This window comes from Stigmatopora argus, chromosome 10, assembly GCF_051989625.1.
Source record: "Stigmatopora argus isolate UIUO_Sarg chromosome 10, RoL_Sarg_1.0, whole genome shotgun sequence".
NCBI classification, from domain to species: Eukaryota; Metazoa; Chordata; class Actinopteri; order Syngnathiformes; family Syngnathidae; genus Stigmatopora; species Stigmatopora argus.
Genome location: NC_135396.1, coordinates 17823232 through 17842579, shown reverse-complemented (window position 1 = coordinate 17842579; position 19348 = coordinate 17823232). Strand labels below are relative to the sequence as shown.

Here is a 19348-nt window from a genome sequence, read left to right as displayed (position 1 = left end):
CGATGCAGACACACTCAAAAAAAGTTTAATCTAACCTTACACTAAACTTAATTCTAATTTTGTTTTAAATTTTGATACCTTTCTTCTCCCGGGTTGGCTATATTTGCCCCACCTTCACCCTGACTTTCAGATGCAACCTATCGCGGGTTGTTTGCTTATGTATTCCCTTCAAAATATTCCCAAAATGATCCACGCAAATGTCCTCACAATAGGATAACGCACGACCACTAGCCAAAGAGAAGTATTATATACGCCATTCGCATTGACTAACGGGGGAAAAAACACTGAAAAATGCAATGCTCCGCCCAGTGCTCGTAGAGAGAGACATTACACGAGGGAGTTGCGACCAGAGAGACACCTTGTTTTTGGACCGAGAGTGGAGGTCATTTTGGAGAGGAAAGCACAATCGGATGCAGCAGCAGGCTGAGATGGGCATTTAAAAATATCCTTTATCCGAGGGAGTTGCGGGGAGAGAGACAGTGCCCATGATGTTCTTATGAGCCGCCTCTCGCGTCCGCTGTCTGCCCGTATATCAAAATTTGTCTCGTATCTCAAGATAAATATTTGCTCAAAACTCGTACGTCAAGGTACCACTGTATAGAGAGCTAGAGAGAGAGAGCTAGAGAGAGAGCTAGAGAGAGCTAGAGAGAGAGCTAGAGAAGGAGCTAGAGAGGGAGCTAGAGAGAGCTAGAGAGAGAGCCAGAGAGAGAGCTAGAGAGAGAGCTAGAGAGAGAGCTAGAGAGAGAGCTAGAGAGAGAGAGCTAGAGAGAGAGAGCAAGAGAGAGCGCTAGAGAGAGAGAGAGAGAGAGAGATACAGTGGTACCTTGACATAAGAGTTTTGAGCAAATTTTGATGCATATGTGTGTATATATATATATATATATATATATATATATATATATATATATATATATATATATATATATATATATATATATATATATGTGTCAGGTAACTGTATTAGTAATACATCTAAAAGTTTATGCAACAAAAGAAAATACTGCATATACCATTTCATGTACTTCATGCTTCTCTTTGAGTGCTTCCTCCAGCTGTGCTTGAAGGTCAATAATCTGAGCCAAATTCTGGCCTGACTGAAACATTAAAAAATTTCAAAAGGTTACTCTATTGCTTTTATTGGATTGGATAACTTTATTCATCCCATATTCGGGAAATTTCATTGTGATGGAAATAAAATGAAGACAAGTAAACCTGAGCCACAGCAGCCTTGTGTTTCTTCATTAGCTCATTCAAGTCTTCCTGGTCCTCCTCCATTCTTGTCTGGAAGTCATTCTTTTCTCTCTGTAGACGACTAAGCTGTTCGTCTAGCTGAAGTACAAGTACAAACAATGTCAGATAATAGTGACAGGTTGCTTAGGACGAGACACAAATGCAACACCAGGTTATCTGGTTTAGTTAAATAGTCTGAGAATGTGCAATTCAGCACCATCAAATTGTCTAAAAATGTTCAATATGCTTGTGGTCTCAACCACAGATGACTTGATATATTGTAACATGACTAAAACAATAAAATAAAATCAAAGCCTTTATTGTCATCATACACAGCTGCGTATAAGGAAATTTGTGGTGCTACTCTACAAAGTGTGTTTTCCCAGTAAAAAAAATAAATAAGTAAATGTAAAAATATAAAAAGTAACATCCTGGCGAGGTAAATTCTAAAATATTGCACAATCTAAGATATTGCACATTGTTATTTCACAAAGGGATTGTGTGTCGTGCTAACACAAATTAAGAGTCCTGATTGCTGTGGGAAAAAACTGTCCCTAAGTCTATTTGTCTGTGCTTTGTGAGACCTGTAGCGTCTGCCAGGGGGCAGCAGCTGGAACAGGTTGTGACCAGGGTGGTATGGGTCCCTAACAATGTTCCCGGCTCTGGTGAGGTAGCGAGAGATGCCAATGTCATCCAGTGAGGGCAGAGAGCAGCCGATGATCTTCTGGGCGGTGTTGATACTCTCTGCATGGCTTTTCTGTATGCAGGCCATGTTTCCAGCATACCACACTGTAATGCAGTATGCCAGGATGCTCTCCACAGTGGCTCTATAGAACATGAATCGGACGTCTACCGCCGTCAATGGCAGCCGATGGGTTAAATGAGTGCTCTATAAGGGTTAAAAATAATATAATTCAGTGTATCAGAGGCTTACGTGGAAGTTCTGATCTAACCACTTTAGCAGAGGTGTTGTGACATGACAATAATAGTATAAAATGTGGGATGGGCACGGGCGAGGCAAGTTTGTCTATACGCACACGAGAACAGGACGTTTCGTTCTGTCACCCAGGAATACATAAATTGAAAAACATGTACACATGCCAATAATACGCAATTTATTGATAATGTTGATATTAATGCTCTGACATTGTCAATGCAAAGACAAACTCTCTCTCATGATTATAATTTGAGAGCGAGATTACCTGGTTGATCGCTTTCAACAGTAAACTCTCTCTCTCTCTCTCTCTCTCTCTCTCATGATTATAATTTTGAGAGCTAGCGAATCCGGCGACGAATTGTCCGTCGACGAAATGTCCGGCGACGAATCCGGCGACGATATGACTGTTCGACGAACTGTCCAGCGACCAAGCGTCCGTTCAACGAAACGTCCGGGGACTAAGTGTCCGTCGACGAAGTGTCCGTCAACGAAATGTCCGGGTACCACTCCCTCAGGGTCAGCAGCCTTCCTGGTGTTCACAGTCCACAGTACCTGTCTCACTTCATGTTCCTGAAGCTTCAGTGTACTGCTGCAGGGTGGTGGATGTGTTGAGACGGAATCCGATTTGTCAGTCTCAAAGCGGGCAAAGAAACGGTTCAGTTCCTCTGCTAGTGAGGCATCTGCGTTAACAGACAAATTATTGTAATTGGTACTGTGTTGTATTCCCTGCCACATCTTCTTTGGGTTATTTTCTGTAAAGTGCTCCTCACTTTTCCTTGCATATGCTGCCTTGGCCTTTTTAATGCCTCTCTTCAGGTCTGCTCTGGCAGCGCTGTATTGTAACTTGTCCCCTGACCTTGATGAGTGCCTGTGTCTCACTGGTCATCCAGGGTTAGGAAAAACCCGGATACGTTTATTAACAGGGACAGTGTCCGTACAGTTTCTGAGGTAGGAAAGTACAGGGTCTGTGTAGTCCTGGAGGTTGTGGTGTTCAAAAAGTGCCCAAATGGTGCGGGGAAAACAGTCCTGCAGCTGAGAAAGGGCGTCCTCAGGCCATGTTTTTATTATCTTTATTTGTGGCCCTTTTAGCCTCCGGAGTGGGGTGTATGAGGGGGTGAGGGACAGGCAGAGATGGTCGGATCCAGCAAGGTGAGGGAGGGGTGTGGCTCTATAAGCATGTTTGATGTTAGAAAAAATATGGTCTAGAGCAGGGGTCCCCAAACTTTTTCCTGTGAGGGCCACATAACCTTTCCCTTCTCTGATGGGGGGGCGGTGTCAGTTTGTAACAGAAAAAGTGTGACGATCGTAGGGGAGCTTAATTTTTTTAATGTTTTCCAGAAAGCCACACATAACCAAATAACCCTTTCCAGGTTCTTTACAGGAAAAAAAGTCAGGAAACAAATAACACTATTAATGAAATAAATAATAACTAAATAACCCTCTCTGAGTTCTTCACAGAAAAAACAGGAAATAAAAAACACTATTTATGAAATAAATAATAATTAAATAACTCTCTCTGGGTTCTTCATAGAAAAAAAAGCCATGGAACATTAACTTTCTGTTGTGACATGCACAATCTTAACAGATAAAAGTTCAGCTCAGTTGTCAGAGCAGAATCTCTCACGTCAACACTTTGCAGCACAGTGCTTGCTGGTGAATTAGGCAGTGGACTCGTAGCGGGGCGGTGAGACCCCTTTTTTCCAACTCCCGGTTCATGCGTCCCATTAGACCGCGAGTTTCGCCCACCATGCTAGGACCCCCGTCAGTCGCGATGCTAGCTAGCTTTGACCAGTCCAGGTCCAACTTCTCCATGGTTTGACACACTGTCAAAAATATCCTCTCCCGTTGTAGTCCCTTTGAGACTTTGGAGGGCTGCCAGATCCTTGCATATCTCAAAGTTTGCGCTAACTCCACGAATAAAAATGAGCAGTTGCGCTGTGTCTTGCACATCTGTGCTTTCATCCAGTGCTAATGAAAAAAAAGTCAAATTCTTTCATCTTCTGCTGCAGCTGGGCATATACATTACTCCCGATTTCTTCAACGCGTCTGGTGATTGTACTCGCCGACAGACTTACGTCATTAAATGCATCTTTCTTCTCGGGACACACCTCCTCCACGACAGCATCCATACATTTCTTAACAAACTCTCCGTCAGTGAAAGGCTTACCGCTGCTTGCTATCAGTTTAGCAACTCGAAATCTGGCCTGAACGGATGCCTGGTTCAGCTGAGCTTGGCGTACAAATGTATTCTGCTGAGATAGTAGTTCACTTTTTCGCTTTTAGTTTGTCTGCTCGTATTTGGCCTTGCAAGCTATCGTACTTGTCTTTGTGACGGGATTCATAGTGTCGGCGAAGATTGTATTCTTTGAATACCGCCACCGTCTCTTGACAGATGAGACAAACAGCCTTTTCTTTGCATTGAACAAAAAAATAATCGTTTGTCCACTCCAGGTTAACTACCCTGCATTCTGAATCAATTTTTCTCTTACCTAAATTTTTTTCGCCATTATTTCGTTCTCTCTTTGACAGGGCGGGGCCTAGGATTTTTTTTGGGGGAAAAAAAAAAAATCTGGATTTTTTTTTTTCCAAATAGGAAATAAATCCGATAGCATCTCCGATATAGATCAGAGGGCCGGGCCAAATGTGCTGACGGGCCGTATCCGGCCCGCAGGCCGTAGTTTGGTGACCCCTGGTCTAGAGTTTTGTCTCCTCTGGTGTGACACTTCACGTACTGGATAAACTTAGGCAGAACAGTCTTTAAACATGCTTTGTTGAAGTCACCGGCGACAATCAAGAATCCATTGGGGTGGTCAAGCTGCTGTTTGATTAGAGTCGCTAGCAGGAGGCTAAGTGCCGTGCTAACGTTAGCATCCGGTGGGATGTAAACAGCCATTACAATAACAATCGTTAGCTCCCTAGGGAGATAGAAGGGCCTGCACCGAACTGCCAAGAGCCCTAAATCACGGGAACAGTGAGTGTTAATGCTCCTAATGTTGCAGCACCAGTCGTTGTGTATGTACACGCATCCCCGCTTTTGCTTTCTTTCCCTTGCTGCCTCCGTCGTACGCTGGGTGGGCTGACTACTCAACTGTAGAAAATGTTTGCCTCGCAGATGAACGATAAGACAGAAAACAAAACACCAAACTGGAGAGCAAAGAGCCGTTGCACCAGTGGGCGCCGCCATCTTGGAAAAATGTTGAACACGTAAGCCAACTGGAGTAACATAAGATAATCTGAGGCCCATGAACAGATAGTTCAGTGAGTTGTAGTGTATGATGATGATGATCCCAGAGGTTTGTCTTTATTCATTCATTTTTGCCATGCCACACAAAATCCTCCTGTAAAATCCCTCGTATTTTTGCCACACCATGTCTTATTTTGTCATCCTCCACCTTTACGGTCAGCATGAGAGGTACTCTGCTTGGCACATGGGGTCCTTTATGGCTCTTTTGTTTGCAACTGTGGTGGTGAGAGATTTTCAGGCAAATACTGAGGAAAGCGTACAGAGGAATACTAACCGTCTGTTTGGCTTTTGAGATATCATCCATTTGAACATGCAAGTCTTCAATCTCTACCTCCATGGATTTACGGGCTTTAACGGCAGCTGCACAAGTGAATTCAGATTCCTCCAGCTAGACAGAAAGAGAAAAAAACCTTAATATTTATATTTAAGTCTTAAATTGTACTGTGATTGCACCTGATTCTTAAGTTGAGCAATTTCCCGCTTGCTTGGCGCATTGTTTTTTATGTGATCCAACATTATATGGGCATCAGCAAGCAAAGTTTTTGTTCTCTTCAGGTCTTTCCTTAGACGTTTCTCATTCTCATTGTCACAGCTTCGCACCTGCAGGTGGAAGAAAGAACGGACCGATTCAATTTCAACGTTGTCTACGTTTTTATTTTACCACAAGCTATGGTACCGCTTAAAAGGTAGGAGGGCAGATTCATTTAAACCCAGATAATAAGGAAACCAAAGCATGCTGTAGCAAAAAGTTAATAATAGCTGCAGTAAAATAGCTACACCCACATGTCTGTTTGACTCGGTAATTGATGTATCTATTGTCTCAATGAGAAATCAATTCACCCAAAAGACTTTAACGAAGCCAGAAAAATTATAGTTCAATGTCTACCTTGTCCTGTGCTGATAGAAACTTTGACTCCATCTCTCGTTTCTCTTTCAGCACCTTCTGCTTTTGATCGTACTCCTCTTCCAGCTGGACTTCAATTTGTTTTAACTATAGATGAACAGAGAAAAAGTGTTACAAAAAGAAAAACAGCGTGATTAAAACCCTCAAGTGTGTGCATGAGTATAAACACCCCTACATGCACACACACACAAAAGCATGTCCCGTGTGTGTGGATGTATGTACTATAGGCCTCTAATTGAGCCATGGGGGAATTCAGTATATTTCCTTTGTGATTTATTATAGTTGATGTTTATTTAAAAAAAAACATCTGAATAGACAAGGTTGAGGGAGTGTTGGCGAAAAAGCTCCTCCTCCACTGCAGGAATTTGTAAACAAAATGTCCAAATGATCAACAAGAGCTGGCTCTAGAGGTGGGTGACTGTGTAGTTCCCTTCAGAAAGAGTGCATTTAGTCAAAGCACCTTCTGTGTTTGTGCTTCAAACACCTGGAACTCAATACCAATTACCATATGTGAACTCCCATCTCTGAACCGCTTCGCTAATCATTTTAAAGCAGTGGTTCTTAACTTTCTTCGAGCTAATGCACCCTACAAGTTTCATATGCACCAAACCCTACTTTAGTGTAAAATAAGATGTGATTTTTATTTCAAAGTCAAGATATATTAATTCTTCGCAGCACTGATTGGCCAAGCAATGTCACGCTATCATCTGCAGCCAGTGACGGTCAAGCGGGGCATGTTATCGTGACTAGACATGATAAGTAGATGTGTCTTGACCTCTAAGGCAGAGACTCCACCGAACCCCTGAGACTGACTCACCGAAACCCTAGGGTTCGATCGAACCCAGGTTAAGAACCACAGTCTTAATGCCTGGCTGTTAGACGAAAAAAAAAAATGTGATCACAATGCTGCCTAGAACTGTGCTACTTGTGTGTGTATGTCTCATAGTTTATCTTCAACCTGCAAAACGGACTAAAGATGGAAATTAGCCTTTGACTATAATCTTACATATTTACAAAGTACAGTGGTACCTCGTCATACGACCGTTCGTCACATAATATTCTCGTTTTACGACGGAAATTTCGATCGAATAATTCGCCCGTCATGCGATCAAAATTTCGTGATGCGACCAAGCCTTTTTTGCATATATTTCGTGTATAACAATATCTACGAGCACTGAACGATTAATTCAGACGAGTTCCGACCAGGAAACGCACAACGCACATGCGCGGGCAAAAAGAGGGCTTTCTGGGTAATGAAGTATACTCGTGCACACAACGCCGATAGGCAATGGCACTCTTTCTCAGAATGAAACTTCATTACCCACAATCAATACGTGGGTAAGCTGAGCTGTTGCATTTCCTGTTATTTTTATTATCTAATACGAGGAGTATTATATTACTTCTCGTTCGCTGCTCCTAAGAACATCAGCGGCACTGGCTCGCAATTCCCTCTTTGTAATATTTCTGGTCGCAACTCTCTCTCATAGGCGCCGTTCAAAGCGGCTGCGTTCAGAGCCATTTCAACGAGGGAGTTGCGAGCCGGTCTTTATGAGCAGCGGAGCGATCGCTAAAATGTACTACAAGACTATTTCTCGTTGGCAAGTGGTCGTGGGTTATCCTATTGTGAGGACATTTGTGTGAATCATTTTCGGAATATTTTGAAGGGAATACGTAGTACAACAGCAAACAGCCCATCGATAGCGAACGTGAGGGTGGAGGCATGGCAAACCGCCAACCCGGAAAACAAAGGTAACAAAAGATTACAACAAAATTAGAATTCAGTTTTGTGTAAAGTTACATTAAACATGTTTGAGTGTCTGTATATATTAATCCAAGTTAATTTAAATTCGTTTGTTCCGTTTACGAGTGCGTTGTCGTCGAAAAAAAAAGAACGCCCCCCACGCCCCCAAACGTCTCTGTCTCCCGTCGGCGAAATCTGCCCAATTTTAGTTAGATTAAACACATTTTATTACTATTAAACCACTAGTTATGTGTTACTTTGTTAATAGATGGCGAATTAGAAGAAATAAAAAAAATTTTCCAATCCAATATCCTGTTATTGGTTTTTTCAGTGGGTTGGAACGAATTAATTTGTTTCCCATTCATTTCAATGGGAAACGTCTGCTCGAGTTACGAGAATCTCGTCATACGATCTCATTCCCGGAACGGATTACGATCGTATGTCGAGGTACCACTGTATGTACTGTAAAATGTACTACAAGACTATTTCTCGTTGGCAAGTGGTCGTGGGTTATCCTATTGTGAGGACATTTGTGTGAATCATTTTCGGAATATTTTGAAGGGAATACGTAGTACAACAGCAAACAGCCCATCGATAGCGAACGTGAGGGTGGAGGCATGGCAAACCGCCAACCCGGAAAACGAAGGTAACAAAAGATTACAACAAAATTAGAATTCAGTTTTGTGTAAAGTTACATTAAACATATGTTTGAGTGTCTGTATATATTAATCCAAGTTAATTTAAATTTGTTTGTTCCGTTTACGAGTGCGTTGTCGTGGAAAAAAAGAACGCCCCGCACGACCCCAAACGTCTCTGTCTCCCGTCGGCGAAATCTACCCAATTTTAGTTAGTTTAAACACATTTTATTACTATTAAACCACTAGTTATGTGTTACTTTGTTAATAGATGGCGAATTAGAAGAAATAAAACATTTTTTCCAATCCAATATCCTTTTATTGGTTTTTTCAGTGGGTTGGAACGAATTAATTTGTTTCCCATTCATTTCAATGGGAAACGTCCGCTCGAGTTACGAGAATCTCGTCATACGATCTCAGTCCCGGAACGGATTACGATCGTATGTCGAGGTAACACTGTATATATGTTCATTAACATGAATATGAATATATTCATAAATATGTACCGTCCCTTTATTAAACAAGTCAAACTAAAACAAAATTGAATATCTATTCTACCTTGAATTCCATCCTGTTGTGCGGCATGTGTAACAGGTCCGACGTGTTACGACTATTTGCTGCTGAACATTGACCAATATCGTAGCTTTGTGACCGGTGTGTGCTCTCTCTTGCATATTTCTCTCACCCCTTTACAGAACCGTGTTCTTCGACCCACTCAGATAAAATAAAAAGCCAATTTCATTATCCCCTCCTGTTTATAGTGAATGTGTTGACAAATTAGGCACTTCAAATCATGTTTGGAGAATAGAACCAGGAACAAGATTTTGAAGCCATTTCCGAGCAGAGCAGCAGACTGCGACTATTATGACAAGAGGTGCCTATATCGTCACATCTGATTGACAAGCTAGTCACGCTTACCGACGACATCAGCTGTAGGACCGCAATCTTTGCAGCAGTTTGCAATGATCATAAAGGCTCTTGTTCTGTACTGTGTTTCCAAGACACACGATGACTTCATCACACCCATGTCTATGAATCAGAGTACCCATAAATAGGACAATTTAGAGTGTCCAGTCAGCCTACCATGCATGTTTTTGGAATGTGGGAGGAAACCAGAGTACCCGGAGAAAACCCACGCATGCCTGGGGAGAACATGCAAACTCCACACAGCTGGACCAACCTAGACTTGAACCCAGGACCCCAGAGCTGTGAGGCCGACGTGCTAACCACTCGCACCACCAGACCGCCTTAAATGTGTTATTTTGAAGGGAAAATCTTAAGAAAAATCATCACAGGTGGTATTTCTGAGATACTGTTGGACTCAAAAGCACATTATTAGGGGCAATATCATAAGGAAGTTAATAAGCCTGTCTTTGTAAACGAAAAATATAAAATTATTCAATTTGAAAAAATAATGGACTGTGCATGTATGTACATAATGAATGGTGTTGCGACAGTAAAATTATTGACACTCACTGTTCCCCGGATTTAGAGTTATTAGCAATACGATGTAGGCCCTATTATCTTCCAAGAGAGCTTACCGTCGTCATAGCAACGGCTATCTATATACCTCCGAATGCTAACGTTAACACGGCACTCAACCTCCTGCTAGCGGCTGTTAACAAACAACAGCTTGCTCACCCCGATGGAGTTTTTATTGTCGCTGGTGATTTCAACAAGGCGTGCTTAAAGACTGTTTTACCTAAGTTTATTCAATACGTAAATTGTAAGACTAGAGGAGACAAAACTCTTGACCATGTCTATTCTAACATCAAACATGCTTATAAAGCCACTTCCCTACCCCACCTAGCTGGATCAGATCACCTCTGCCTATCTCTCACCCCCGCTTACACTCCACTCCGGAGGCAAACAACGCCATAAATAAAGACAATAAAAACTTGGCCCGACAACGCACTCTCTCAGCTGCAGGACTGCTTTTCCCGCACCAACTGGGAACTTTTTGTACACGACAACCTCCAGGACTACACGGACTCTGTTCTTTCTTACATAAAAAACTGCATCGACAACGTCACTATAGATAAACGAATACGGGTTTTTCCTAACCAAAAACCCTGGATGACCAATGAGACACAGGCACTCATCAAATGCCGTAATTCCGCCTTTAGATCAGGGGACAAGATAAAATATAGCGCTGCCAGAGCTGAGCTGAAAAGAGGCATTAAAAAGGCCAAGGCAGCATATACCAAAAAAATTGAGGAGCACTTCACAGAAAATAACCCAAAGAAGATGTGGCAAGGAATACGACATATTACCAACTACAACAACAATACTATGTCTGTTAATGCAGATGCCTCACTAGCGGAGAATTTGAACCGTTTCTTTGCCCGCTTTGAGACTGACAAATCAGGCCCAGTCTCAACACCCCCACCACCACCCTGCAGCAATACACTGACGTTCCGGGAACAGGAAGTGAGACTGGTAATGCGGTCTGTGAACACCAGGAAGGCTGCGGGCCCTGACGGAGTACCTGGGAAGGTGCTCAAAGCCTGTGCTGACCAGCTGGCTGGAGTCTTCACAAATATTTTCAATTGTTCCCTGCAACTATCCATCATTCCATCTTGTCTGAAATCTGCCACCATCATCCCTGTCCCCAAAAAGCCAACCATTGGCAGCATGAATGATTATAGGCCTGTTGCCCTCACGCCTGTGATCATGAAGTGCTTTGAAAAGTTGGTAGCCCGCCATATCAGGAATACAATCTCTCCCTCAATTGACCCTCACCAGTTTGCTTATAGGGCAAACAGGTCCACTGATGATGCTATTGCCATTGCTCTTCATACAGCACTGAGCCATCTGGAACACCCTGGGAACTACGTGAGGATGCTCTTCATTGACTACAGCTCAGCCTTCAATACCATAAAACCGGACATTCTGACTGACAAACTCTCCCACCTTGGACTATCCTCTTCAATCTGCTGCTGGATAAAGGACTTCTTGACCAACCGCCCACAGACTGTTAGACTTGGTCCCCACCTCTCTTCCTCCATTACACTAAGCACTGGCTCCCCTCAAGGCTGTGTACTGAGTCCTCTTCTGTACTCCCTGTACACCTACGACTGTGCACCCACCCACCAGTCTAACGCCATCATCAAATTCGCTGACGACACCACTGTGGTCGGACTCATCTCAGGAGGGGATGAGTCGGCTTACAGAGATGAGGTCAACAATTTGTCTTCGTGGTGCTCGGTGAACAATCTCACACTGAACACCACGAAAACTAAAGAAATAATCTTGGACTTTCGCAAACACGGCACAGATCTGGCCCCACTCCTCATAAATGTAGTATGTGTAGACAGGGTCCAGTCCTTTAAATTCCTGGGGGTCCACGTCACGGACAAGCTCTCATGGTCTACAAACACCACGGCAGTGGTGAAGAAGGCTCAGACACGACTCCATTTCCTCAGGGTGCTCAGGAAGAACAACTTGGGCTCCAATCTTCTGAGAACCTTCTATAGAACCACTGTAGAGAGCATCCTGGCGTACGGCATCACAGTGTGGTACGCTGGAAGCACGGCGGCAGACAAAAAGGCCATGCAGAAAGTGATTAACACTGCCCAGAGGATTGTCGGCTGCTCTCTGCCCTCACTTGAAGACATTGCCAGCCCGCGTTACCTCAGCAGAGCCAAGCACATCATAGGGGACCCTTACCACCCTGGTCACAATCTGTTCCAGCTGCTGCCCTCTGGCAGACGCTATAGGTCCCACAAAGCTCGGACAAATAGGCTTAAGGACAGTTTTTTCCCCACATCCATCAGACATCTAAACTCGCGCTAACATACACACATTCCCTTCTGCGGCATATGAATAGATGGTTGGTGATCTGCCTCCTACTAGCTGACTTGAAGGAAGGTAAGTGGCAGACAGTGTGCGGTAATCGAGAGGTAAGCGACCTGTATCCACAACAGCGGAATGTCAAATTACAAGTCCGTAACTTACACTTATTTAGGTCTTTTGCCGATTAAACGTAGCTTATGGAGAAGCACCATCAATTTCGTCACACGCAGTTTCTGCGTGTGATGACAAGTAGGCTTTTTGTGTTGTGGTATGACGACATGGCCTATGTCCGATTATTATTATTATTATTATTATTAAATAAGTCTATCTTGATGAGAACCTATTAGTATTTTAGGAGATCCAAGATGGCGACGCGCACGGGTGCAGCGGCTCTTTGCTCTCCACTTTGGTGTTTTGTTTTCTCAATCTTATCGTTATTTACTAACATCTGCGAGGCAAACTTTTTCTACAGTCGCCAGGATTTAATTACTCTCGGGAGGAGATGCGATATATCCATCACAACAGATTACCAATGGAACTACAATATCCCCGGGGACATCTCGAGACCACTGGGATCTCCGTGGATAGTCAGCCCACTCAGAGTACGACGGAGGCGGCGAAGGGAACGAGAGCAAAAGCGCGGATGCCGGGCGGGCCTAGTGGCTAAGCTAAGAAAACAACCACACAGAGCACCGCTTCCGAGTATCTTCTTGACCAACGCCAGATCCATCACCCACAATATTGACAATTTGGAACTTCAGCTTGCTACCAACAGCTTTGTCAGGAACTGGAACATTATTATCATCATGGAAACGTGGCGGGGGGGGGGGGGACGTTGCGTGTACATACACAGCGAATGGTGCTGCAACAGTAGGATCATTAACACTTACTGCGCCCCGGATTTAGAGCTCTTGGCAGTACGGTGCAGACCCTTCTGTCTACCTAGAGAGCTAACGATTGTCATTGTAATGGCTGTTTACATCCCACCGGATGCTAACGTTAGCACGGCACTTAGCCTCCTGCTAGCGACTCTAAACAAACAGCAGCTTGACCACCGCGATGGAGTCTTTATTGTTGCTGGTGACTTCAACAAAGCATGTTTAAAGACTGTTCTGCCTAAGTTTATCCAGTACGTGAAGTGTCACACCAGAGGAGATAAAACTCTAGACCATGTTTATTCTGATATCACCCATGCTTATAGAGCCACACCCCTCCCTCACCTTGCTGGATCAGACCATCTCTGCCTGTCCCTCACCTCCTCATACACCCTACTGCGGAGGCTAACAAGGCCACAAATAAAGATAATAAAAACATGGCCCGAGGACGCCCCTTCTCAGCTGCAGGACTGTTTTTCCCGCAGCATTTGGGAACTTTTTGAACACCACAACCTCCAGGACTACACGGACACTGTACTTTCCTACATTAAAAACTGCACGGACGACGTCACTGTTAATAAATGGATATCAGTTTTTCCTAACCAAAAACCCTGGATGACCAGTGAGACACAGGCACTCATCAAATGCTGTAACACTGCCTTCAGGTCAGGGGACAAGGTACAATACAGTGCTGCCAGAGCAGACCTGAAGAGAGGCATTAAAAAGGCCAAGGCAGCATATACAAGGAAAATTGAGGAGCACTTCACAGGAAATAACCCAAAGAAGATGTGGCAGGGAATATGACATATTACCAATTACAATGACAATAATGTGTCTGGTAATGCAGATGCCTCACTAGCAGAGGAACTGAACCGTTTCTTTGCCCGCTTTGAGACTGACAAATCAGATACAGTCTCAACACATCCACCACCACCCTGCAGCAGTACACTGGAGCTTCAGGGACATGAAGTGAGACAGGTACTGCGGACTGTGAACACCGGGAAGGCTGCTGGCTCTGACGGAGTGGTACCCGGACATTTCGTCGACGGACACTTCCCGGTGTTTTCACAAAGATCTTCAATTGTTCCCTGCAACAATCCATCATCCCATCCTGCCTGAAATCTGCCACCATTATCCCTGTCCCTAAAAAGCCAACCATTGACAGCCTGAATGATTATAGGCCTGTTGCACTTACGCTTGTTATCATGACGTGCTTTGAAAAGTTGGTCGCTCGCCATATCAGGGATACAATCCCTCCCTCAGTTGACCCTCACCAGTTTGCCTATAGAGCAAATAGGTCCACTGAGGACGCCATCACCGTAGCTCTACACACAGCACTGAGCCACCTGGAGCACCATGGGAACTAAGTGAGGATGCTTTTCATTGACTATAGCTCAGCCTTCAACACTGTAATACCGGACATTCTGGCTGACAAACTCCCACCTTGGACTATCCTCTTCCATCTGCTACTGGATAAAGAACTTCTTAACCAACCGTCCACAAACTGTTAGACTTGGTCCCCACCTCTCTTCCTCCATTACACTGAGCACTGGCTCCCCTCAAGGCTGTGTACTGAGTCCTCTTCTGTACTCCCTGTACACATACGACTGTACACCGACCCACCAGTCTAACTACATCATCAAATTTGCCGATGACACGACTGTGGTCGGACTCATCTCAGGGGGGATGAGTCTGCTTACAGAGATGAGGTCAACAAACTGTCTTCGTGATGTGGTTAACAATCTCACACTAAACACCATGAAAACTAAAGAAATAATTCTGGACTTTCGCAAATGCAACACAGATCTGGCCCCACTCCTCATAAATGGAGTATGTATACGTAGACAGGGTCGAGTCCTTCAAATTCCTGGGGGTCCACGTCACGGACAAAGCTCTCCTCGTCAACACCACAGCAGTGGTGAAGAAGGCCCTGAAAAACGACTCCCATTTCCTGAGGGTACTCAGGAAGAACAACTTGGACACTAAGCTTCTGGTAACCTTCTATAGAGCCACTGTGGAGAGCATCCTGGCATACTGCATTACAGTGTGGTACGCTGGAAGCACGGCAGCAGACAGAAAGGCCATGCATAGAGTGATCAACACTGCCCAGAAGATCATCGGCTGCTCTCTGCCCTCACTGGATGACATTGCCAGCCCTCGCTACCTCAGCAAAGCCAGGAACATTGTCAGGATCAATACCACCCTGGTCACAACCTGTTCCAGCTGCTGCCCTCTGGCAGACGCTACAGGTCTCACAAAGAGCGGACAAATAGACTTAAGGACAGTTTTTTTTCCCACAGCCATCAGGACTCTGAACTTGCGTTGGCACGATACACAATCCCTTTTGTGCAATAACTTCGGGGTGTGCAATAACAATGTGCAATATCTTAGATTGTGCAATATTTTAGAATTTACCTAGCCGGGATGTGACTTTTATACTTTTATATTACTATTTATGTTTTTTTTTACCGGGAAAACGCACTTTGTGGAGTAGCACCACCAATTTCGTTATACGCAGCTGTGTATGATGACAATAAAGGCTTCTGATTTGATTTGATTTGAAGCTGATGCCTTTTAAAGACAGAAATTACAATTTTCTTACCAGAAGTTGAAAATGTTGTTAGGTTTGGTTTGGGTTATTATTTCATTTTCTCCTCTGTGTGCGTATGTACGCTTTGTACTCTTGTTTGTCCTTACTGGCTTGCCTTTCTTCTCGCCCAGCTGCGCCCCACTGATTATCTTGTCATTGTCAGATCGTTTCCTCGTTCCATGTTCCAAGTTCCTCGTTCCTCGCTTACCTGTGTATTCCTCTGTCAGGTTTGATTTTTTTATTCGACACCAAGTCTTTTGTTACTTTCTTTGCCTCCAGTATATTTTTTATGTAGAGAGTGACTAAGTGCAGGTACTACTGTAATTACTGGAATATGAGCCAAATCGCAGGTAATGTCCTTAAAAAAAATCTGTCTTATAATGCTAAGCTCAACATGTACTATATCACTGAGTCTTCAAAATTATACACACATACTTAAAGATATTAAAGTTTGCCATGTTTCTACGTTTCCCCGTTACTTCTTCCAACTTCCTCATTCCTCGCTTCCCCGTGTTTTCCTCCGTCAGGCTTGATTTTGTTATTCGACGCCAAGTCATTTGTTACTTTCTTTGCTTCCAGTTAAAGTTAGTAAAGTTTCATATGAGCACTACCGTATTTATTCGAGTATAATGCGCAAAATTTTGTACCAAAAAACAGAAGCAAAGTTTGTGTTATACACAAATCTTGGTGAAACACGGCCTCCGACGGTGACATAACACTTGTCTTTGTCCGCCAGATGGAGCGCGAGAGCCCATTCCATCGGCCGGTGCTCAAAAATAACTCAAGAAGAAAGGAATCAATTGTTTGGTGAATCTGATGATGATAATTCAGACATTGAAAAAATTTAAATATTATGCTGATGAATTAGACTTTAAGGATTTAAAATTGTAAATTCCATTTGAGAATTGTGTTCATACTGGAAGTTTGTTTTACCAGGTTTCCATACCATATGTTGAGAATACATTTTTTGTCATGGCGACATGTGTTCAGCATTTGCCAGTTACCAGTACCGGTGCAATCCTTGGTGTGAGCTGAGAAAAAGTGGAAAAAATATATACCAACTTTTAGTCACAAATTATACTCGAATAAATATGGTATTTCCCTTGTCCTTGCCTACTTCCCTGCAATTGGGTCCAACTCCACGATTCCACGCCACGACGTCACCAAAGACCTAACAGATGTGGCGGCCAAATTGCTTCTTATGTCAAAATATCTAGATTTTTTTATGGTTCATATTGCTGCAATAGTTGGCACTTTCGAACAAGAAATAAAATGAAAAAAAATCAAAGCAGAGTTTTGTTTTATTTCATAATCACAAATGTACAATCATTTCCTTTCAAGAAGGAAGTAACGTACGCACAACCAGGAAGTGTGTCCGTACCGGCATAATGTTCACCAAGTCTCTGGGTGCAATAATAGCATGAGATACACATTACGCAGGTATCAAGGCTGATATTTTAACAATCGACCGCAAGAACTTCGATCAAGCTTAACAACTATTGGGATATGCCGACATAGTAAATTCTACAAACACATCTATCCAGGCTACTCTCGTCTGGCCAGTCAGAGCACGTTAACTAGGCAAGACGGTGGCGCCCTAGGTAAGATGGCGATGCCCTGAGCGAGCAGTGACAGGCACGAATGAGTTTTACCACGTTTTATGCAAGATACGTTTTTTTTCTGTATGTATAGCTGCATTTTCAGGGCTTTCAATGATTTTCATGGAGACAAAGCTCCCTTCTATCCAATGGGAGGGTAGCAGGGTGTTGGGAGCCAATGGAAGAGCAACTCTATCAAGCCAATTTCAATAGAAAATACAGGTTGGTACTCATGTATCTACGTTTTGGGAGATGTTTGAATTTTTTGAGACTTTGCAATTTGGAAATTGAATTTCTTTCATCTGCGATTGGCTGGCTACCTATTCAAGGTGTCCCCCACCTCGTGCCCAAAGTTAGCTGAGATGGCACCAGCACCACCAGAGATCCTTGTGAGCACAAGCAGTTCCGAAAATGAATGAATTTCTTTTGTATTCAGAGACAATTTTTCCGAATGAGGCATTTTGCAACTTGAATATTTTTTATGTAGAGTTACTAAGTGGAGGTACTACTGAAATTACTGGAATATGAGCCAAATCACAGGTAATGTCCTTAAAAAAATTCTCTTATAATGCTAAGCTCAACATGTACTACTATATCACTGAGTCTTCAAAATTATACACACATACTTAGGCTTACTTTAAACTCATGTAGTGAGGTCTAGAGGGAAAGCTAAGGCCTCTTGTTCATCTTTAAGGATAATAATGTAAAAAAAAATGTTACCTTCTTGCTGTATGATTGTCTTATTTCCTCAACTTCATCATCTTTGCTCTCTATTTCCTTAGAATGGTTTTGGCGCAAACGCTCCATCTCCATTTCCAGGCGTAATTTAGCCTGTGCGACAAATGATAAAAACAGTACGGTAAATACAAAAATTTACCATAGTTTGAAAAGGTAGCAGTATAGATAGTCATATTTCACAGCAATATTTATCGGGAATTTAACAGCTGATATAAAACAGCCTACATTATCCAGTTAAGAAACCTTTTATTTCCGCATTTAATGCAACCTGTAATCTGTTGAGAGGGAAAGTAAAAATACAGAACTGATAAAATGTTTTGGGACAAATGTGCTCACACAGAGTGGCTGTGTTCAGAATTAATCACATTACACTTTGAATCGCAAGTTTTGTTTTGATTTGTTTTATAGATATTAAGATCATTGTTAGAATCCAAAATTTCTGATGAAATCAACTAATTTTATATTTCTTATGGCCGAAGACCAGACAAAATAGAATCCAACTTTTCTGCTGAAAGAAGAGTAAAAGTGTGGAATTCTGCTTTGAAAATGGCTGTCAGGAAATGGGTTAAAAAAGAGATTCTCATTAGGCTTGAAGAGGTATATTCCTAGATTTTTTATTTGCACCTGCTCCAACATTTGGATGGTTCCTGCCTGCTCATCAAGCTCTTCTTCCTGGTCCTTCACCTTTGCCTCCATGTCACGAAGCTGCTTTCTGACCTGAGCACCCAAAATATTAATTAGAGCAAATAAAACGAAGCTTTGGTAATATTATTGTATATAGAACATGCTCTTTTGAAAATTAGATAAAGCTATGAAATAAGCCGTAATAAAGACACATTATCTGCATATTGCAGTGCATACGGTTCAAAGTAAAAAGACCTTAGCAAGTGATGATTCATCTTTGGACTCTTGGGAATTGAGATCCTGTAGTTCAACCTCCAACTGGTCCAATTTAAAATTGATAGCACACACTTCTAGGTCCTTGTCCTAAAGATTCAAACAGAGACAACAAAGGGCTATTTTCTTTAGGAAATGGACAGGTTGAGGATGAACCTAGATCT

General features: G+C 42.9%; 1 protein-coding gene across 5 annotated transcripts in view; it reads right to left on the bottom strand.

The window, feature by feature from the left end:
• myo18ab (myosin XVIIIA b) overlaps positions 1 to 19348 on the bottom strand; it is a 197988-nt gene that overhangs the window by 26866 nt on the left and 151774 nt on the right. For 3 of the 5 annotated variants that reach the window (XM_077610588.1, XM_077610590.1, XM_077610593.1), the window contains 8 exons: positions 19167 to 19274; positions 18912 to 19004; positions 18270 to 18380; positions 6298 to 6402; positions 5865 to 6011; positions 5686 to 5799; positions 1213 to 1329; positions 1011 to 1094 (listed from right to left, as the gene is read on the bottom strand). In XM_077610588.1, the coding sequence (XP_077466714.1) occupies positions 1011 to 1094; positions 1213 to 1329; positions 5686 to 5799; positions 5865 to 6011; positions 6298 to 6402; positions 18270 to 18380; positions 18912 to 19004; positions 19167 to 19274 (879 nt within the window). Of the gene's footprint in view, positions 1 to 1010; positions 1095 to 1212; positions 1330 to 5443; positions 5627 to 5685; positions 5800 to 5864; positions 6012 to 6297; positions 6403 to 18269; positions 18381 to 18911; positions 19005 to 19166; positions 19275 to 19348 lie in introns of those variants that run through there. The other 2 variants (XM_077610592.1, XM_077610591.1) reach the window with 2 other exon arrangements.